Consider the following 24,015-nt stretch of genomic DNA (forward strand, 5'->3'; position numbering starts at 1 on the left):
TGAGGCTCAGACACATGTACAATGTTTGAGAACAATAAGGTCAGTGAAATTTTCCAGAAGCAAAGGGCCCATTAATGTTGTTTCAGGAAGCACTTTACTAAAAAAAGGACTTATATTGCTTCATCAGACCTATTCGACCTAATTTTAACTGAAAAACATCTTTACCTTTCTTCCTGGGATGACTGAGTGTCTGCATGAATGTGCTTTATATAAGCAAATGCGTAGACAAACACATGACTAGACACTGGTCTCTAATGCGTCTTACATGAGCTGAAAAGAATTACCAGAAATACAAAGCCCTGATATCAAGGCAGCGTTCCAATAAACTATGAATAAAGAAATGTTTTTATATGCACAAGAATTAAATATGTCAAAAAATGAACACACACATCCATATACATATATATATTTAAAAAAAATAAAATAAAACTTATATATATATATATATATATATATATATATATATATATATATATATATATATATATATATATATAGATATGTGTGTATTTTATTTTATGTGGTGTGTGTGTGTTTGCCAATGTCTGGCTCAGTAGCTGAAGTAATATTACAGGTATCACATGGCTGATGTTACAAAGACAAGGCCAAGACTTTCTGACTTCTTTTTTAAGGGAGAACACCTCTTTATTAAAAACAAACCCTGGGAGACACGATGCAATTTACACAACAGTCCAGGACACAGCACAGTCAGCACATCCTGCAATACATTTTTATTAACTTATCTTTGCACCAGACATGCAGGGACATTTCTGTCTAGTGTCTCCCTTCCTGTGTCGGACTTCTTGTTGCTTCTCAGAGAATTACAAATCCTACATTAGCATCACAAAAAAAAGGCACTATCTAAAGGATCGTCTGGATTCGTGTTTAGTGAGATTAACAAAAAGGCTTAAATTAAAATGTTCCAAAAGGCAAAACAGCAATTAAGGCATTGTAGCTGAAGAAAATGCGTTTCTCATGATTAAAATCTCATCCTTCCTAATAATTCCGGCTAAGAGTTCAAATGATGACTGTGTGTAATTAGCGCATGTTTAAAACATGGCTAATTTGCTCTTCAGCTTGCTGCCTAATTGTGCGGCTGAGCCGATTGTGTGTTTTGCACTATGATGCAGCTGCGGTGCGGCTTCGACCACAGATCCTGATGAGCTCAAAGCAGTTAGCATGACCCAACGAGAAGCACGAAATTTAAAGAAATCATGCACAACTTACATTAACACCATATCAAAGAATGGGACGATGAACAGAATTTTTTTTTATCAAGAGTAGAAATTCAGTTTTGACTCTCATATTTACACTTCCAGTAAGCCAGTTCATGTCAGGCTGTTTCCCGTGTCAAAGGGCTTATTGTTGTTTCTTAATATAAATGGAAAGAATGGACCCAGTCATGACTCACATGGATTTTTCCTCTTCTTAGTAGAGAAGTATTTTAAAGTCAATAGCTGAGTCACAGACAAGTGTGGGAAATGTCACCATCATCATCTGGTACAAAAAAAATTAACTGCAAAGGACCTTATGGGAAGAACACAAATGTGATAGATGTAAACACACCATGTCATTTCTCCTAGCAGGAACAACTCATGGTGTCTGCAGCATAGTGAAGCCCAGACTATAACATGTAAACAACTCCAAACTCCTCCAACACATCCACATGGCTACACTTTTCAAGCTAAATGAGTCAGCAGGCAAGACTTAACTCATCAGAAACAGTCAAGCAAATACACGTCAATGTCCTGCAGATAAATTACATTTCCAGGCACAATCAACTAATAATTAATCTGACAATCTTTGAAAAAAGTGTAGTGCACAAGACCATTAGAATAATGACATTATAATCATATCTCATGAAAACAAACAAAACAATCCAAATATGTCAGATAAAGAGATTAAAGGAACAATTTTAGGAACATCAATATCCAACATGTTTATTTTTTAAACAAAAACATGCTATTTTTTGTAGTTTATCTTGGTTATGTAAGAAATGGTCAATAACACAGATCATTATTTGCTTGGTTTTTGGATTGTGTGAGTGTTGTGACTCATCTAAACACCCACAAACAGTAAGTGCTCATTAGCAACAAGTGAGACAGAACAAAATGTCCACATTACGCAAACAAATAACTAGTGTTCTGATAAGGTCTCACCTGCATGTTTGAGTCATCTGCAATAACAGTATTTTTAAAAGCCAAGATCGTGATGAGCAGTTACAGTATGTTTACTGTGCAAGTAATCTGAAAATTAAAATCACTTCAATGCTTCTTTTTGAGTGAATCTGTTCTGCTAGTTAATATTAATAATGAGGAACGGACAAAACAGATTCTGTGGAAAATCCCTTACTACATTTTATATGCAGTTGCCTGGTGGAGAAAGTAGCCTGAACAACAAGAAAAAGTACATAAAACACATTTTAGCTCAAATATTCAGTTTTTCAGTTCAAAAGTCTTGAGCCAACCCTCATTTTTCATTATTTCTTCATAGTTTTTCAAATACTTAGTTGTCATTTTCAGTCCCGTCTCAGTACCTGACCAGTTACAGAGGAATGTTTTTTTTTTTTTTTTTTGTTAAGCCACACAGTGACCTATGAATAATTCAAGCATAAACACCATCTACATTACGGCATAAACCTTTGTGAAACAGATGCAGATGATGACAGATGATCAGGCCGGTGATTAGTATACTGCTGATTAGATATGGGGGGAAAAATCATTTACATAGCGCAGTTCTTTTGTATGGCAATTCATGAATCCAAAATGGATTAAATATTTTTTTGATCTTGAGAAATGTTAAAGCTTCTCTTTAATTCTAGGAAACTAAACTATTCACACAGTGGCAGGCAGCACCGCATCCTGTGCACATTTCTTAACAATCGCAATACAAACTGAATCGGTACATGGTATTAAGTTAGTGATGCTAAGTGATTGTTACATAATTAAGCAGTTTTTTAAATGTTTAGACACATTGCAGTTTGTCTCAGTAAAGCATTAGTTCCCATATCTGGCTTTTCATCTACATTTATTTTTTACAGTGGAGCCTTGGATTGTGAGTAACTTGGTCTGCGAGCAAGACGTCCTAAATATTTAAACAAATTTTAACTTAATAAACGAACAAGGTCTTGACATACGAGTAGTTCACTTTAGTCTCTCGTCCTACTTCAGCCACGATTCTTTTCAAAGGTAAAGTGCAAGTTAAAAGTAAAAGCTGAAATTTTTTGCAACAAATTTGTTGCTTTTCCTCAAAATTGGAGGCTGCTCCTTCAAAATATTTATCAACATAGTATAAAAACTATGGATACACAGTGGTGCATCCTCCTAGAATCCATATATTCATTACTTTGTCTTATTCTACTAGCCATCTCCTCTACAGTAACTATTATACTAGCTACTTACTCTTACTCTATTAGCCATCACCTTTTATTCTAATTGGATCTTGGGGTCAACACTTTACTGCCACAGATATTTGTATTGTAATTCTTTGAAATTTATGAGTGACTTATTCCTGTATTTGTACTGTAATGTATAAACTGTATAGAAAATACTGGGAAAGGTATTAGAAACCTTCTAATGTGAAATCTACAGTACAGTACATCAAAATCCACACAGTATAGATGGGAGATAAAGAGACACTTACCCTCACTTCAAGGCCGCTTTCCTCTCCAGGTGGCTCCTTACAGTCAGGTGTGTCTGTGCTGACGGGTGCGGGTTTCTTCAGTGCTGGCTCTCGGTTCAATGTAGTGTATCCCACGTGTTCATAAATGGGGTTAATGGTCATTTTAGAGATGTACTCAGCTGCTTTGGTCTCGATATACAGTGTGATCAGGCCATCTGTGACCAAGTCGTGGATTGACTCGAACCGCTTCTCTCCCACAAAGTGCTTTCCATCGTAATAGAGGCGGAAATTGCGGGTCTGGTTCCCAAAACTGATAAGGGGTAGAGAAAGAATAAGGGGGAAAAAGTGCTGGTGAAAAACCTGATAGGAAAGTAAGAGAAATAATTAGTAGGTGAAAATAGACAATGATAGATGGAAATTCTTTCTAGCCAAATGGTCACTGACCACTAAAAATATGACAAGGTGATTCCGAGTACTTTATTCAATGCTAAGAGATCAAATCCTTAACTTTGCTTAGCTTATACACACACAGACACACACTGTATATAAACTGTGATAACCTGATCATCTTTCGGAACTAAAGCACTTGGGAGCCATGAAGGCGCTAGTTCTTAAATCAATAAGAGGATTAGGAGCAGTCCACCGTTCAAAACATTACTGCCAAACAGAACTCTTTTAGCGCCCACACACACAGAAACTTCATACATGCATGCAAATCCTAGCATGTCAGTAGTGACTGAGCTTATGTACTTCAACTAAAGATATCTGCTATCAAAGCTGCGATTGTAGAAGGAAAAAGTAGTAACTTCCCTAATGATTAATTATACATTAGCTTAAACCTGCATTAGCCAAGTTCAACAAACACAGTCAATGTCATTAAGTGAAACTGATCAGGAAATTAAATATTGATGAACCAAAGTCAAAAGTACACTTGCACAAAAACACCAGAACACAGCCAGTTATGTTATACAACTAACAAATGTTAGACAGTTAATAATCATTGTAAACTTTATACACTAATAAAGTATAACTACAGTACTATAGCTGTAAATATCTATTAAATGCTTAAGTCTATAAAACATTAAACCCTACCAGTTCATCAATCAAAAATGCAAAGTTGAATGATATACAAAAATTAAATTGCAACATTATATAGAAATACACTAATACACCAATTTAGAAGCAAAAATAATGATACCGTTTCCAATAAAAGTGGATGCATATTATGAGTCTTCCAAGAAAGAAAGACATCATCTACCCATTGAATGTGTTACTTTTAAAAATGGAATAGATAGTGCACATTTATGCTTCCTAATAAAAGTACTGCAAAAGTTTGGTTAAATTCCCATAAATGGCTTAGAAGTTGATGCAGTAATGGAAAAGTGTGATGACGACGGATGACAGATGCAAGCTGTCGGATAGTGAGCCCCTCACATTCAGCTCTAGCCTACCAAAAAAAATGTGAAGTTATTTTGTATGTGTAGCGTCACTACAAAATCTGACTGTTACAGTATACCAGATAATATTGGATTTTAAAAATACCATTTTAAAGAAAGTTAAACGACTAGTGCACATCTATGTGTTCTAAAAAAGGTACTGCACAAGTTTGGTTAAATTTCCATAAACGGATAGAAGAAAGGTGTGATGACGATGGATGACAGACGATGATTGATAGCGATCCCTACAGTATGTGTCACTATTGCAGGCGACACAATGAAATAGCTAGTGCATATCCACAGTATTAATCATAAGTTATACAAGCCAGTTCTTCACGATATGACATTCATAGTTAGTACATAAACTGCAGAATATAGCAATCACACCATGTGCTGCTCATTGCTGAGGAGGAACGGTCCAGCGAAATAGCCAAAATAACTTGTCATTTACATTTTTTTTTTGCCAAATTCAGCTCTAGCAATGGTTTAGAAGAAGTTTCAGATAGATCTCACTTTTTTATTAAAAATAAATAAATAAATAAGATTTTTTTTCCCAGAAAAACTAATTCCTTTAGATAATATCCAGTGCAACACAAATAATATGAACTTAAAAAGAAATGCGTGTTGTGGCATGCAGACTTTATGCTAAACAAAAGCACTGTACTGTCATACAGTGTTCAGTCTTTTAATATGATCTGGCTGCTCCTGGGTCCCGGCTGCATTTCCTGTGCGAGTTCAGTTACAGCCCCAGTGAGGGTGATCTCTGACGCACACAGTAATATAGAACTGCAGGGAGCTTTGGCTTCACACACAAACTAGTTTTGTGCTAGATCTGGTTTCCGGCTTCCTATCTGGAGAAAACCGATACTCCATTATCTCCACAGACACACTCAAGCTAATGTGATAAATTGATTAGGATCTAATGTCACAACATATAGATAAAACTTAATACAGTAGGTTTGGCCCATGTTCGCAAAAATGACAATTTTCATGGATACATTAAGATTTTTTTAATGGTAATGTTAAATAAATGTTAAATTATTTTTAATTAATTATGTTTCATATTACTATATAGTATTGCTGTATCACATAACCACACAAATTATTACACCCAAAGTATTTAAGGTACTAAGCAGACCCTTTGCCTAATCCTGTTATTGTCAAACTGGCCAACTGTAACCCTTTTATTATGAAGAAATCATCTGTAACCAGAGGCTGTAAAATCTGGGAATTATTTACACAAACACATGTTAAAACAAATAATCCTCCTTATTTTGCATGCTATTATATCCAGTAAAATCTTCTATCTCACACAAAACAAAATAAACCTCACAGGGAATAAGACTGTTAGAAGTATCAACTGGCAAATGATAAATTTGGCTAATTAATTTACTAATACCAACTCAATCAAACACAGCCATATGTAAAGTAGCTGCCTCCTCCATATCATCATCTTCACTGCAGCTCACTGCACAACACAAAGAAACTGAAAACCCTTGTTAACATGATTTATAATGTTACAAATACTTCGTGATACTAAAGATGGCATTTAATATTCATATCCTGATAGTAGGATCAACAAACATAAGAGTAACGCAAATAAAAACCTTGATTTTTTCTGTTTGCTTTGATTGTTCTTTACTTTTCTTTTTTTATCACAATTAAACATCAGTGATGGATACAGTATTTGCTTTAAGGTAGCAGTAAAACTGGTTATTGAGAATAATGAATCGGTGGTACATTTTACTTTTGCAAGTACAAATTGAATTTACTGTTTCTTATTAATGTAGTACTGTTAAAGTGTTAGAGTAGGGTTCATTTCTGCTTGCATGCAATACTATAGTTTATGCAGACTTCTCTGCTACTTTCTCCTTACAGCTATGTTAAAATGCTATACTGATTAAGACAGCATTGCACCTCAACCTACAGTATAACATGAACCCAGAATCTGTTCGAAAAAACAAACACAAACAAAACAAAAACTGTTTAAGATGCCGTACTATCCTCACATTTAACTTTGTTAACTGTTTAAAGCTAATGAACCCTTTACCCAGTTTTGCTGTTAACGCTTGCAAGATCATATGGACTCTGCTATGATTTTCTGTTAATAATAGTATTTATGAAGCTTGTATATGGGAGATTATATTTATCTCAAGTACATCCACTTTTTTAAATTCTTATTCCTTAATTCATGAACAAAAAAAAACATAGTTAGAGCTCAAAATCATTGCTACACAGAATACTAGAGATAGGAGTCCACCTGAAACAATATTAAAACGATACATAAGTGATAATTCAATCCTTACTGAGACTCTTTATGTACCACCTTTTTTTTGTTTAAATTTTGTTTAAATTTTAAACAAAGATCGCAAATAAATGCTCCTACCACATGGCATAGTTTAGAGTAAACCCACCCCCTGTAGGATTATAGAGGAATGGCAATCTTTTCCCCACCTCAAATGCAAACAGATATAAATAAATAAAAATATTTTAAAAGATCAAATTTTAAGTCAAGTGGCGATACAAGAATTTGTCACATAAAATGGCAAATCAACCCCCCCCCATTTCTACGAAATATTATGCATTATTTCTGTATATAAAATGTTTAAAAATAATTAGTTGTAGTTTTCCTAATGCTCAAAGCCAAAACTAGCTAAAGAGAGCTCTTTAGCTTCTGTGTTTGCTATAAGAGCGGAGCTGATGAAGGCAGGTGAATGATTTTGAGGTCAGGTTTGAGGTCCTATTTACTGCATGGTTTTACAAAGAAAAAAAAAATGGTGGATAAAAGAAATTTTAACCGGGGTTAGGATATTTTTACTGATGAAAATGTATGTTTAAGTCACTCTGGTTAAAAGCGTCTGTGAAATGCTGGAAATGTAAATATAAAAAAATTTCCGAAATGAAAAAAGGAAAAAAAAAATTTAACTTCATTTGCACGTTGCGGTACATAATAATGATATACTAAAGATAACAGCAAGGTATCTAAAAATTATTTAATGGTGCTTCAAGACTGTATACATTATTTCTTTTGCCACAATAATACCGTTTAGAATGCGAGTGTACAAGTTAGGACATACTGAGATCTAATGTGTGCTTATGATTAAAGAAAGATCATCCACAGGGGTCATTACATCAGCTAAATTTACCACAAGGACAGAATTAGATGACTGGGACTGCAGTAACTGTTTTCCCTCAGGACTGCAGCCAGGAAGCTTTAAATAGCAATTACATAATTCAGGTTCAAGTTAATGCAATGAAAAGAAAAGAAACACTAAAAGAATGGATGGGGTTAAAAGCCAACATTAATAGTAAAAAAGGTAAAAAATAAAAACTCTTATCTATATTTAAAGTGAAAAGCTCACAGACCGTAAGGCTAAAGTATAAGTGCCAGGTTGCCTCTGGCTCTCTCTTATGAGGTAACTTCCTTCTGCCACACTGAGCAGCTGATCTGTTTCCTCTCTGGAGATCATGCCATGGTACCTGAGGATAAAAGATGCATTCTTAACTACTTTCAATCATTTAATAACATACAGAAACACAACATTTTGAAACAGTTCTGAAACTCACTCTCGACCGTAGTATTTCGGCCTGTTTTCAACCTGTAAGACAAAAAGAGAAAAAAAGTCACACACGTAATCTAGGTTAAAAAATAAATTAATAATTAAAAAAAGGGAGACAGTCTTATGTTTAGAAAGAGATTTCCCAAGGGCTGTTTACACACCAAATTGCTGTTCAAGAATTTATGTTTCTGATATGTTTTTTTTTTTTTTGTAAGAATTTTGAGCGTACCGGATTGTTGGCACAGGAGGGGGTTCCCTGATTCTGTCAAACTTTAAACTCAGTGATGTTTAGAAGAAACAAGTAATTTTAGAGCACAGCATAAGCTTTATCTGAAATGCACCGAGACATCACAGTGGGATGATTTATAATGTATGATGGGTACTCAGAGAGCAAGGATCTGTTGGAAATAGGTTATTGCAATGCTTATATTAGCATAATAAACCCACAAACAGCACGCCCAGCTGTTTAACCTTGACTGTGAGACAGCAATCATCTAAAAAAGACACGCAAATGGATCTCATGCAGATTACAATATCAGCTTGTTTGTAGACACATCAACTTCCATTTCTGTCTTCATGTCACACTCTACATTTGCTTCGCCAGCAATGCACATGCTTAGTTTACCTTAAGCAGCAGTTGAATAGTAATAGTGTTAAAGAGACACGACGAGAGAAAAAAAAGAAGCTAAAGGTTTGGTATTTCTTTTCATTTTCCAAACCTCCAGGGAAATTTAACTAAACAAGAATTTCAAAAATAAGAGACTGTATCAACAATTCCAGACAAACCATGTCATCCATGAGCTGTGTGTTATCTATATTCTGTGTGTGTTCAATAGCATAACCTGTTCAGCCTTGCATAATGAAATTCACAGCGCAGGGGGTATGCTGGGTGTAATACACTGACGAGACAACATGTCACTAAATAAATGAGTTTGGGATTGCCCAATTCTGTCCTTTATTATAGTGAAAATAAGAAGGAGGAGAGGAGTTAATGAGAGAATCACAAATGCTTAAGAAGCCATCAAGTAGAAATAGGATGAAGCTATGTGGGCAGGCATACAGATGGCATGCAGTGGCAGAAGGGTGTATACTGATTTGTGGGATAGCTTTCTGCTTTTCTTTAAAAACAGAAAGCTACACGTGTCACACGTTTAGGTTTTTAAAGAAAACAAGACTTAAAAAAAAGAAAGAAAAATTCATTATTGCACATTTGCCCATGTGGAGTACATTACACTGTCCTCCACATGGGTAATTTATCCCACATTGGGTTAGATTGTTGGGAATATGCTGTTAAAACAGTATAGAAGATAAAAGGTAGATATACAATGGAAATTGTTGTAGGAACAGACTGTATGTGTAAGCAAAAATCTGCTGTACATGCAGAGGGATGGAGGAGAAGTTAAGACTGAAGATTTCACTAAAAAGAGTCAAACTGTGATGACTCACTCAAGGGGCGAGCTGAATTCGCCCTCGCTATTAGATGAAAACAGGCATGACGTTGCGAAGAAGCAAATCACACGCACCCTAACAATTGTAATCTGATTTAACAGCTGTGTGTGCTGGTGGTACAAAGGCAATGCAGCACTAACCTGAATGCTTAGTGGACCATGTGATGAGCACAGCCACAGCCCATAGCGCTGATTAAAAATGAACAAACCCCCTGGATTACGTCACGGGGACAGTCTGTCCCTGAACACTGGAGCCTGATGTGCTGCAATGCCGCTGCGCAGGCCTTTTAAAAAACTAATTTCAGCTGCACAGTGCTGACAGTCTTACGAACCACCTCCACTACTAACATCGAAAGCAATCGTACACCGAAAAATGCAGGCTTACAGTAGCAGAAAAACATTTTATGTAACTAGTAGTAATGCCGGTAATGCATTCTAACTGTAGCTCTGTTTCCTGTGATGCGGAAATAAACAGCCAGAGGCTCAGTATAAACAGCAGTAATTAAGAGATCTTACAGATTGCAGAAGGTTACTGGAAAGTGCTTCGAAAATGCTTAACAATAAGATGATAGGAAATGATCAGGCCAGGTCTCTCTCTCACCCTCACCCTCACCCTCACACACACACACACACACACACTTAATTCAACACATTAGCATAGTAACAAGCACTTTATGATGTGAATCAGGTTTATAAAAGCATAGTACACACTAAAGAGCAATGCTGTAAACACGTGAAACTGCTCAAAGTTAATCTAAATTAGGCAACAATTAAATACTATTATGTAGGGATGGGAATCCCCAGGGATCTCCCGATACAATATCACGATACCTAGGTGCTGATTAGATTTGTATCACGATTCTGTAAATATCACGTTACGATGGTAAATAACCCATTTCTATATTGCTATTATTTTCATTTTGTTACAAATTTTGAACAAACAGCAAATAATTTGTTGCTACCATAAAAAATGCTGTGCTGCCTGCCAGTATGGGAATACAGTGGAACCTTGGATTTCGAGCATAATTCGTTCCGGAAGTGGGCTCGTATTCCAAAACACTCGTAAACCAAATCAAATTGTCATATAAGAAATAATGAACACTCAAATTATTCATTCCACAGCCAAAAAAAATTAATACATAAAATAATTAACACAAAATATTAAGTAAAAATTAAACAAATTAACCTGCACTTTACCTTAAAAAAAAGTAAAAATCAAACCTGACAGATAAGTGTTTCCGTTTGTGCATGCAGGCCCTGTGTGTGTGTGTGTCTGTGTGTTAATCTAAAGTAAGCTTAGTTGTAAGTTCAGCGCTTCTTCCGCTTGCCTGAGCTCACAGACGCCCACGATTGGCTGTCGAGTTGTGATTCAGGTGAGAGCACTAAGTGCCATCCCGCCCTGCTGAGAGAGCTCAGCCAATCAGCTCTCCCCGGCAACAGAAGACTACAGCATCATCTAGGAATCGAACTAGCAATCTCCAGACGATAGCCTGGAGACGATAGCCCACTTTATTTTTTTTTTTATCCAGGATTGTAAAATAAAATAGATCAAATTTGTCCTTATTGTTGACTGGATATAAATAATAAAAAATAATAATGACAGTGTGGTAATTCACTAAATCAATTTTTTTCTATCTCTACTAACATGACTACTATATTCTACTACAACATTAGTTTATGTTTCTGTATTGTAATAATTCTGCTTCTGCTAGAATTTGAAGAAACAATACAATCAGGATAAACAAAGCCTTACACCCTGCATGTAGCTTTACAATGTGAGATTACAAAGAAGCTGCCTAGTCATCACAGGCATCTGTACTAATTAGAGCTCCAAATCAAGTCAACCTAAGTACTTATGGATTTGGACAAATGATAATGCCAAAGAGCAGAGGCATTCTCACTGAGAAATAAAGAGAAGAATAGCCAAAATAATATAAACACAGATCTTTAGGAGCAGCTGACAACAGGATCAACTGTGCATTGAATTTGTTTTAAATGGATTTACACAGATATTTTAATGATATTTTTACACTTTTTTATTACTGGACTGTCCTATACTCTGCATTGAGTGTTCACGAAAGCATCCAGGGACCACTTTATCTATAAAAGTAATTTTAGGGACTCAAAATCATAGATTTATTTTATCCACCTATTTAAGGTGTTTGATTGTGAACAGTAAAAATAAGACACCATTTCAGAACGGTCAGATTATTGGGATTCATCTAGCCAAGAAAACATTGAAGAGGACCCTTATGCAAAATTTACTTTTTTATTTTTTATTTTTTAAATGGGTCTCCAGTTTGCATGTACAAACAAAAAAGTTGGGAGAGAGAGAGAGAGAAAAAATCCCTGCTTTTTGTACTGGCCAGGGCTTAAACAAGCCTATAAGACTTTCCCCTATTGTGACAAGATACCCTCCCATGACTTGTTGCTCAGTTCTGCATGGCCCACTAGCAGCTCATTCCCATAGACACTGAAATAGTGTATTCGGTGGATGAGTGCAGTAAAGGGATTTGAGGCATAAAAATTCATTATCTGAGGGTTTTTACAGCTGGAGCTTTAACACAGACTTTGGGGGTACCTGTGAGACCCATGTTAATTAGTTACAGAATGGTAAAGATGGGATCTTTCAAATGACTACAATTAGTTAAGAACTATGCAACATATTAATAAAATTGAAGAATTTGGTGAAATAAATGTGGACAGAAAAAAAATATCAATAATTATAATCACAGATGATCTAAACACTCAGTGTAGATAAAAAAAAAACAAAAAAATTACAGTAGAATTCACAGCTATGTTTAATAGTGAAAGTAAGAGCATTTCCATATGTGATGCAACCAGTGTAATGAGAATTCACAGGATTGAGACTTAACAGCGGTGTGGCTACGAAGAAAACCACTTGTTAGTGAGCCTAAAAAGTCTTCAGTTTGCTAGGAAGCATAAAATTAGACTTTGGGGAAAAAAAAGAAGAAAAAAGTCATGGTCTGATGAGTTCAGATTGGCCCTATTCCAGAGTGTTGGGCAAGCCAGGGTAAGAAAGGAAGCTCAAGAATGATGAACATTTCTTTGCTTCATATCAATTTAGCCTCATGCTTTAAAGCAAAAACAGGATTTGCATCAAACAACTAAACTAGATGTAGTAAAACATTTTAAAATATAAAAAAGTATTATACATGCCATTTCTCTTTGATGAAAACTGGGCCAACCACCCACCCCCTTTCCTCCCCCTGTTGAATGAGTACCAGGACCTGTTTAGTGATTCTTTTAAGCTTGTACTGTTAAATATATGCAGAACCACAAGGCAGATCATGCGTGACAAATGAGGCTCAGTCACTGGATCCAGTAACGAAAATAAATACAACAGTAATAGCAGCCAATTCCTCCAAAACTGACAGCAAATATTGCTTTAGTAGCCTTAAAGACTGCCTTTAAAAATGTTTGCATAATATCCTATTTGAGACGCAGGACAGACGGTGGATGATGTGTAATGCGTAAAACACTGTGAGAGAGTCCTCTGCTCCTGTGGAGGGCTTGCTTGGGGAAACTGAATACGTATTAGCATATTCTGAATGAGATGTAAATCAGGTTTTTGGGACTCCGTTTGTGAGGAGTGCACAGGGTTAAATCTCTTGCCACATACACACAATGCCTTGGCCCAGGGGAAAATGTGCTTTTCAATAGCTGGCTTTGATGTACAAGCCTATAGCACAAAAACAGTCCCAAAATAAAAACTTAATGACCTCTGGAGGAAGAAAGAATGCTAATACTTGAAGACACGCCAAACTTGCCTGTATGTTAATGAATAATTGTGCGTCCATATTGCTGACATGTGTATGGCTGTATGTGTGTGTTTGTGAAAGACACTAGGTGAATGACAACAATAACAGGCAAGCCCATCATTCAGCACCTCAGTCTCGCCACAAACGGTCGCTCTCTTTTGTCCTTTTGTCTTCTGTTATAATCACACAGCCCAATACTGTGGTTTGTTTATGTATTACACTATGTTTAAGCCACATTTTAAGTGAACAGGATCTTCAATGGCAATACAAGTATTAACTGTTTTAGTGAGAAAAGCAAATAGTTTGAACAGTTTTCTCTGATTTTTGCTAGTGTGCTTGATTTTTTTTAATATGCAGATGTTCAGGTTTTTGTACTTGTAAATAAATAAACGTTTAAAAAATATGACATGCTACAGTATCAATGCACCAACATTCTGATTTGATCCATATCCTTTAATGACTATTTACAAGTGCAATTTCTGAATAAAAGCTCTTGGCCTGGTTGCATTTCTGCTCGTCTCTAAACCCATTACCAAGTGCAGCACTTCCAGCTATCTACTCCAGCCTGCAGACCCTCTTAGACGCTATAATGACAATAAAGATGAATAATTCAAAAGCATTACCCTGCTCTTCCTCTAATTAACACTCCTATCCGCACGACTAATCTGGTTCTGCTGGATGGGTGGGAATTAGCAGCGAGTCTGTGTTGTGTTTAACACTGAGCATGAGCGATATTTTCAGTAACACACTGTTTATATTCCAGCTAGACTCAGGGGGGAAAATCCTGTCTAGACTTTCACGCAATTAAAACAAGAATGGGTAATCCGATAGCAACCGCTGGCCTAGTTATGAATAATCACATGGATTTTAAGCTGTTTAATCAAAAGAAACGAAATTAAAAATAGAGCCGCTCGTGAAGGCTAATGAAGCGTTTCTAGACACGTGTGGAATGATGTGAGAATATTTTTCTTGTATGTCAGAGAATGAGACCATGTGGTTTGTGTGCATGTTTTTTTATTTTTTATTAATGAATTCTATTATTAGCAAAAATGATTGGAAGATTTTGTGCTGGTTTATTTCTTACCTCACAAACGCATGTGACTCGCCGAGGATGTGGCGCCTCCTGCTGGAGCTGATACACTTAAACACCACCAGAGTAACGAAACAATTTCACATTAGATTTTACACAGATCATAAATTGTTTACTCCTATATGATACTTTAAGAACATTGTTTGTAAAAAAACTAGAACCCATAAAGTATATCAAACATCAGATATGATCAAACAAGTATGTTAGCTATTCAATTTGTGAGGAAATAATACAAATAATACAAAACACATATATTATAATTCTTTGTGGCATTCAGTTATTGGATAATAAATATATAAACACTTTCAAATACAGTACTGTGCTACATTACCAAAGGCATGTGTCAAGAAATGGAATAAAGCAATCAGGTCTTCAAAAATATTAACATTCAACATGTTCTTCATTAAAAATATATAATAGTAGTGAGAAATGTACTAATTGACCAAGCAAAATTTCACTTTAAAAAAAGACTATATTCGAATTGTGAATACAATATTTGCAGTATCATTTAAGAAAATTTGAGAAACTGAATATTAGTCGCATGGGTTTGCACGTCAAACCTAAGAGCCTTAATTAGTTTTTTTCTTGGGGATGAAAATTGGTCTGTGTCAACATTTGTCAGTAACACTTTTTTTTTTTGGAGGAAACAGAATTATGCAGAAATAAATATTCATAAGATATAAAAATTGTATAAAAAAAAATCCTTGGATATGTGTATTTTTATGGACTAGCCAAAAAGCAGCTATGTTTAGGTAATGAGATTGATTTTAATGAAAATTAAAATTGCATATTTAAAGTTAATATTAAGAAACAAAGTGCATGTGTTACTGCATTTCTATCATTAGTAATCATAAATTCTTCATAAAAAAAAAACACAACAACACAATTTTAGTATGAGTATCAACTCAAGCTAATCATCCAAATGTAGTGCTATTAAAAGCTTTACTCACAGTAAGACTTCCACACTGGTGGTCTGTATTCATCGTTATCTGTCAGAAAGAAATTCAAGATAATGTTAAAGATGATGATTAAACACAGTGCTGTCACCTAAGATAACCCAAGTACAGATATCAACACTGACATAACTGTAAAAGCTTTCAATTTTTAAATACAAGCAGTGTTCAAGAGACATTGGGACTTTTCACTGTGCAGAATAACAGAACACAGTTATGAGAGTAAAAACTACCTTTATTTCTGTATTTAATCCCCAGCTACACTAATGCACTTATCCCAGCCATTTCACTACTACTTAAATACTATTGAGGTAAAAAGTTCTTTCAATATGATGGAGCCACGATCGCTATACTTTTAAAACACTGGTCTCCCAGGAACTCCTTTAATGGCCTAAACATGTGGAAAGTTGGAGAGAGGTCAGGACTGTGTGGGGGATGAGGCAGTAACCATAAGCTGAGTTCCTGTAATGTACAAGAGGTGTTTTTGAATGAGTGTGTGTACAGTTCCCACAGACAGGTGCGTCACTTCAAGTTAGCTACAAGTTGTCCGTTGATTTTCAAGGATCTGACGTTCCACTCATCGAATGTTTACAGGAAAGATTACAGTGGGCCCTGAGCCAAATCGCCTGGGCTCATCATTCATTAACCTTCTTCAAAACCTTCTTTAAAATGTTTGCACCACCAAATGTTTTACTGCAGCCAATTTCATTACAAGTCCTGGTGTGCCTTAAACGCCCCTTCTATAATTCAAATCCTGGTTAAAAAATGACTGCATCCTGAATAAATTAAAATTCACAAAACAATTTGTGACAAAGTACATTGGTTAAAAAAGTGCACCCTCTAGTGGTGCATTGCATACAAAAACCTCAATGTATAGCCAAGGATTAATAAACAATATCAGCATTATGCACAGCTCCTCATATTCTACCATATCCTCATCTATCCATTTTCTCATAGTAGAATGGATTCAGAAAGTGATTTTCAGAAAAAAAAAAATCACCTACAACATAGGAAATATAATTTAAATTACACTAATGCTAGGTGTCACATTTCAGTCAATATAAAGCACTTAAATGCTTTCAGCGTCCACTCTGCTACATCTGTTATGATTATGTCAGGGGAATAATCTTATAGCTCTGGGGCCATATTCACCTTACTACCAAGAGATCATTAAGCATCAAAGTTAAATCTTAATCTCTTTACAAATCAGTAGAAATGTCTACTAAGGAATAAGAGGTTTTAAGCTAGGAGTAAGTGTGTGAATCCTTTGATTTTTTTTTAGCATGAACAGTGGTCAATGAAAAGTATTTGATTTTGTGCATTAAAACAAAACCAAACAAACCTAAAAGAAAAAAAAATGCTTACTACCCATTAAAAATGTTAAGCTAATAACCTGCTAGGGTGCGTGGAATAGAGAACGGTATTGATTTTAAAATTCAATTCACCTGCTTTTCTAATGATCAGTCTTTACCTTTGAGCAACCATCACTTTGTGGTTTTTTGTTTATATTTATATATATATAAAAAAAGACAAGCTGTAAAAGACATTTACTGTTCAGTTGATAATATCGATTGAGGCGAGGACTTGGACATTTCCAGTTAAACCACAGCACACAAACTTTTCAATTGAAATCTAGAGAGAGCTTTAAAGAGCATCCATTTTAACAATCATAACATTCAATCAGTCACTTAGACTTACCACTTGGCGAACCTTCACCACAATTTAATTATTTGTTTCAATTCAGATATATTAACACCATGCAGGCACATGGCACCAACCAGCTATAGATTTACAGTACTTGCAAAAGTCTTAACCCCCCCCCTTCATTTGTTCGTGTTAAATAAAGTGAGGTACAGGGACTGGGACTGGACAGAAAGTGAGAGACAAAAACCCCTTCAGGAAGGCTGGAGAACTGTTCCTCTAGACTACATTAAAAATACCAGAAAGTCTGGTTCTTTGAAAGCAAAATATGAGGAAATGAAGGGTGGCTCAAGACTTGCACACTGAGTACATCTTTAATAAAAGAGAAAGAAACCTTCAGAGAAACCAGGATTTAAATGGACAGTAAAATTATAAATCCTTCCCCTGGTACAGCTGTCTACTGTAAAGACAAGACTGTCAAAAGGATGCGCTAATATATTTAGACAAAATCTGGGATTAACACAGTACAGTCTCAATAATCACCGCAGCAGTTTTTATGTTAGTCTACACTTCATGTTTGTACCCAAAAGGATTGCAACTAGTGACTATTCTGGTAGTTCTGGTAGAATAATCCATTACTAAAATGAATAATCGTCTAATCAGTTTATGAATTGAGCAAGATTTTAATGACTTTAATTCTGCGATCAACTTTTACAGTAAACTTTAGGCATATGTTATCTAATAAAAACAATACAAATGAATACATAATTCAAAAATACCTCTTTTATTGAACTTCTATCTATAACTTACTCTACTTCTATAACTTGGATCTAAAACCAAGGATAAGCAATTGACAGATAATAACCATTAAAACATTTATAACTTAGCTTTATTCACTCACTTTAAAGTCAAGGGCAACATTTAAACAATACAAACTAACATTCTATACAAGAGTTTAACATTTTATTTAAAATGTAATTAAACAAAAACAAAGTTTTCGCCTCCAAGTGGCGCAGTGGTAAAGTGCTCCTCGCCCTATCATCTGGAGATCGCAAGTTCGATTCCCGTGTGAGGCTGTAACCTCTCGCAGCCAGAGGTCTAGAGAGAGCTGATTGGCCGAAGCCAGGGATAAGAGGTACTTCGCGCTCCCACATGAATCCCCTAGTGAAGGGGAGGAATTTGACACTACTAAATTAGGTGGAAAATCGGGGGGAAAAAATAAATAAAAATAAATCCTTTTTTTTTACTGAGAAGCACATACATCTCTGTAAGTCTTCACAAGGTTTTCACACACTGTTGATGGCATTTTGGCCCATTTCTCCATGCAGATCTCCTTTAGAGCAGTGATGTTTTGAGGCTGTCGCTGGGAAACACAGACTTTCAACTCCCTCCAAAGATTTTATATGGGGTTGATATCTGGAGACTGGCTAGTCCACTCCAGGACCTTAAAATGCTTCTGACGGAGCCACTCCTTCATTGCCCGGGTGGTGAGTTTGGGATCAGTGTCATGCTGAAAGATCCAACCACGTTTTATCCTCAATCCCCTTGCTGATTCCCCTCGGTTTTCCCTCAAAATCTCACAATACACTGCCTCATTCATTCTTTCATTTACACAGATCAGTCGTCCTGGTCTCTTTGCAGAAAAACAGCCCCAAAGCATGTTTCCACCCCCATGCTTCACAGTAGGCTTGGTGTCCTTTGACAGCTCTTTGTTCTTGGCCATAGTGGAGTGTGGAGTGTGACTGACTGAGGTTGTGTCTTTTATACTTATAACAAGTTCAAACAGATGCTATTAATACAGGTAACAAGTGGAGGACGGAGAAGCCCCTTAAAGAAGAAGTTACAGGTCTGTGAGAGCCAGAAATCTTGCTTGTTTGTAGGTGACCAAATACTTATTTTACAGAGAAATGTACCAATTAATTCATTAAAATCCTACAATGTGATTTTCTGGATTTTCTTTTCTTATTTTTTTCTCTCTTAGTTGAGGTATACCTATAAGGAAAATTACAGGCCTATCTGATCTTTTTAAGGGGAAGAACTTAGCTCGTGGGACGTGGGAGGGTGACTAACTAAATACTTTTTGCCCCACTGTATGTCGGTGAGGGAATAGTTTAGAGTGCACTCCCTGCAGTATTATAAAGAAACGGTGACATTTACAGTAGTCACCTCAAATGCCTCCATAGTCTTCAGCAACTATTGAGCAGATTTCTAACATGCCTGTTTTTAAACTAATCAGGGCATGCAATGTTTGGAGACTGTTGTAAGTATGTGTAACATATGGGTTTTGCTCACAGAGTTTGGAAAAAAAGGCCAGGATCAGTTATCTTTAATAAGATTGGTTATGATTATGGTTATTGGTTATGTCACCAGCTGACAGACCAGTTATAAGTGTAATTAAGTATTTAAAAATTTATTTTGGAGTCACCATGGTGGTACATGAGCGTTTTTTCCCCATTTCTACAAACTTAAGATGAGACTTGACCCTGCAGAAAGCCAATATGCCTCCTGGTCAGACGCTAAAGCATAACTGTTGTACTCGCGTGCCAGACAAGGTCAAATTTGCAAATATTGCAGTTCACAACCTTTTTGCCTAAATTAAGAATAAAATGCTCTATTGCTTTTTTTTTGGGAATTTTTTGGTCATGAAGTTGCTATTGTTTTATTTTTTACTTCAATCCAGTAATCAAATGTCAAATGTACATACTGTATGTTCCCACCATTAGGCTCCCCAACATCATATAATGTGTGAAACACCAAAAAGAAGCAAAAACTGAAGTGTGTGAGAGAGAGATCAAGGGTGATTAGAGTGTAGAGCTAACACTAGGCTCTTCATTGAAAGAATGCAAGTTTTACTGCCACTGTGTGACATTATATTTGCTCAGTCTCACAGGCTCGCTCTGTGTCGTCAATGTTGCCAGATCACACATCCTGCATATGCAGTGCTGAAACCATGCCTATTCTGATGAAAAAAAAAACACCCAGCCCAAATATTATTAGGTTTAGAAATTATAATGTAGCTAAATTACATATTCACATACTTTGTTTCTTTAAAGGTACTCAAATTTTTTAATATCCACCAAAATTACAAGTTTCCAGCACAAGATGATAAATAAATGTTAAATTAAAGTGAATCATCAGACAAAAAAAAAGTCAAAAAAGGCTACTTTTTCATTCATTATTGTTCAAAGAAAAAAAGATCAGTACCTTCTTCTTTTAAACAATAGTGAAATAAAAAACAGCCTGTAACAAGCCTCTGAAAAAAAGTGAAAAATTATAATGGCTCATATTTTGCTTCAAAACATAGGTATTGAATATTTTCAGATTGATGAACATTGGACATTTCGAATGTGGATTTCTTTTAAGACAATGGGCAAGAGTTCCTTAATTTATAGATTTTTTTTATAACCAACACATAAAAAATAAGAATCTCCTCTTTTTTTTTTTTTGTGAGATTTGTGATCTACTGCCCCCCAATTTAACATAACATAGCATGTTATTCTGTGTATTTATTTAAAAAAAGCATTTATAATTAATACATTTCAGCTGGTGCTTTTTGCTGTGCTGCATGGGGATGTAGGTGATGTGCCTAACTTTTGTGCTGATACTTTTAATATTTCTTATTAAGATGGTTAAGCGTTACCAGTAAAAAAAATGAGTCTGATAAGTAAGTTTATCCAGAAACTGTTTAGGCATGTGTTAATCATTTTACACAGGTTATTCTCATAAAGAACACTGAACACAGTATGCAGCTGAACAAAAAGGGGGCCCTTAAATAGGGGTGCAATATTCATTCAAACGTTAGTGATGCAGGAGAGAGAATTAGGATAAAAAAAGAGCTTTTCATATGCTTAATAAGGATACCTGCTGGTGTTTTACAGACTTAATGAAGGCCCTCAGGCAGGAAACTTCGCAAAAACCTCTTAGTGTAAGCACTCAGGACAATGCATCTCTGGAAGAAAGAGGTTTTCGGCGAGATGTCGCAAGGACTCTAGCCCTTCTTCACTACACTACAGCTTTGTTTCTGTCTCTATCTCAGGAAAAGAAAGGGAATTTCCTGAGAGGCGACAGCTTCCTTCATTTTATTTAAAACACGTGCAAAATGCAAACTGCCCAATTCTAAGCCACTAATCCATCAATTCATAAATTATGCACTAACTGCTAGAAATCATTATCTTTGATCATTAAAAGTGTGACAGCTATTTCTTTCCTATCTGCTTCCCTTAAAACAAAAAAAGTGCACAATCTAAAATACTATAATAAACTTTCAGTAGTAGAATCAGGGTTTCGCTATCATGCTCAGAGATATTGTATGAGGAATGTTTGAACAGAATACAAAAGCACAAAATGGTCCTGAATTTAGAAACATTCAGCTGGAGAAGGAAGGAAGACACTGTGGCTCCAGTCGCTGTTGTTATACCGTGGAGATGTTGTTTCATGCCAAATTAGGAGGTGTCCTTCCATCATCGTGCTCCTCCTTATGATTCAGCATTAAATATTGATAGAAAATGGCTGCTGCTTTATCCAGAGATAAGCGCTGCAGGGAAGGAAGAGCACTTCCTCCCCATGACTAGTCATTCTGCCAACAAGTGTCTGAGGTGCTCAGGTTTCACCTTATTGTATTCCTGTGTCTGTCAAGCATTGCCGCTTGTCCTCTCAGGCTCACTAAGTGCTGTAAGTAATACTCAGGGATTTATTCAGCTAACCCTTGAAGATAAGTATAGTATAGTATAACAACATCAGTTGTTCTCTCAGTGGTGCTGAACAAAACAGCTGAACTGGAGACAAAGTCCCTAGGGAAAAGGAAGGGAAAAGGAATGATTCTCTTGTGCTTTTAAACATATCAGGGAAAGGCCATCAAAGCGACAGTATATTCCCGAAACACCTGCAGGAAACAACAAATAAAGCGCATGTTGTGAGCTAAAAACGAGGAGAACCTGTTGGTTGTGGTTGGGAGCCTGTTAGCTTCACATGGCCAGTCTATTGTTAATTAGCAACAGAGGAGCCACGCTGCTAAAACCCTACACACCCTGCAGGGCACTGTGCAACACGCGTTCTCAAAATAATCACCATAATGCTTAGGTATAAATACAACATTTAAGTATAAAATTAAATCGCAACCGGGTGTTGTAACTTACCAAAAACGAGGATAGCCATGTTAATTCCGAAGGACAAAGCTGAGCACTGCAGCGGCAAGTTCCTTCCCTCCCTCTTTCACGCTCCCTCTCTCTCTCATTCAGAAATATTCCACCAAGGAAACGTTTCCTCACCGAACAAGCTGTATTGTTACTATTATACAATTATATCACATGTATTTAAAAATATATATATCTATAATCTTTCTCACTACAGGCTATACAGAGCTAAACTTTAAACCCCACTGAGTCTTATCTACCCTCATCAATCAAGCGCCTCTCTCTACCTCCAGATGAACTCTCCACTCCGGCGGCTTCTCTAATCACTGTCGCGGATCGCCTCTATTATCCAAGCCCGTGCGTTTCATTTTCCTTCTCTTTCTTTCTTTCTTTTCTCAAAACCGGTTTGCTGGCGATGCGCGGCACCGAAAGCTCCGACACACTCTGAGTCCCTGCACTGAAGCCGCCATGTTGTGAGGCCACGTGACCCAAAGCTTAGTCTATCCTCAAGGACTGCAGCCTCCTCATGGTGCGTTACCATGGAGACGCCCTGCCTAAGCAGCATGATGAGGTCACGGTCATGATGCTGCATTTGTGGTCTGGATGATCAACAGGTTAAACTTGTTTCGGGGTCTTTCCATGGTAATACGCCATTAAGAGCTGGTTTTATGTATTTTATATGATAATTTATGTTGCGGTATGTAGCGGTTAGCGTTGTCACCTCGCACCTCCAGGATTCGAGTCACAGCTCTGTGTGCGGGGAGTTTGCACGTCCTCCTCCTGCTTGCTGGGTTTCCTCCGGGTCCTCCTATTTCCTCCCACAGTTCAAAGACATGCAGATCAGGCCAGTTGGTGTTCCCAAATTTTCCATAGTGTGTGAATGCTGAGTAGATACAGTGGTCAACATTGGCCTCCACCGTCCCTAGTTGGACTACAGAGGTTCCTAGATGGATTGATGAATAGAACTTATGTTTAAGAGCAACATTTCGCCTAGAAGTAGAAATAAATAGTTATTCTCAACAGTTCGTCAACCCACATGAAGACATCTTTCAAAAGGCCCAGGATGAACTATGATCAAGAGATGTCAAACTGAATCCAGAAAGGGTAGGAGTGTGTGAAGACTTTCATTCCAACCACGCAGAAGTCACATAGGATTAAACATGTTAAATTAGTCATTCTTGTCCTTTCACAGCCCCCAGATGTGGCTTCTGCTAAGGTGGAATAAAAGCATGCATCCACAATAGGTTTTCTATAAATTCATCTTACTCATCAGTCTGTCCTACCCATGCTTACTATGCACTCACTCATCTTCTATACCGCATTCTCCTTTATTCGGGGGGGCACAAGGCAGG

General features: G+C 36.5%; 1 protein-coding gene across 2 annotated transcripts in view; it reads right to left on the reverse strand.

Moving 5' to 3' along the window:
- Positions 1-23,134, reverse strand: part of chn1 (chimerin 1) — a 42,584-nt gene extending 19,450 nt beyond the window's left edge. Inside the window, exons 1-7 of one of the 2 annotated variants that reach the window (XM_053496486.1) lie at positions 22,951-23,134; positions 22,667-22,817; positions 15,888-15,926; positions 14,932-14,987; positions 8,625-8,656; positions 8,424-8,537; positions 3,643-3,931 (exon numbers count right to left, since the gene is read on the reverse strand). In XM_053496486.1, coding sequence (XP_053352461.1) covers positions 3,643-3,931; positions 8,424-8,537; positions 8,625-8,656; positions 14,932-14,987; positions 15,888-15,926; positions 22,667-22,685 — 549 coding nt within the window. In that variant the 5' untranslated portion in view covers positions 22,686-22,817; positions 22,951-23,134. Of the gene's footprint in view, positions 1-3,642; positions 3,932-8,423; positions 8,538-8,624; positions 8,657-14,931; positions 14,988-15,887; positions 15,927-22,666 lie in introns of both variants that reach the window. The other variant, XM_053496485.1, reaches the window with a different exon arrangement.
- Between the last annotated feature and the right edge of the window lie 881 nt (positions 23,135-24,015).

Source organism: Clarias gariepinus, chromosome 5 (assembly GCF_024256425.1).
Source record: "Clarias gariepinus isolate MV-2021 ecotype Netherlands chromosome 5, CGAR_prim_01v2, whole genome shotgun sequence".
Taxonomy (NCBI): Eukaryota; Metazoa; Chordata; class Actinopteri; order Siluriformes; family Clariidae; genus Clarias; species Clarias gariepinus.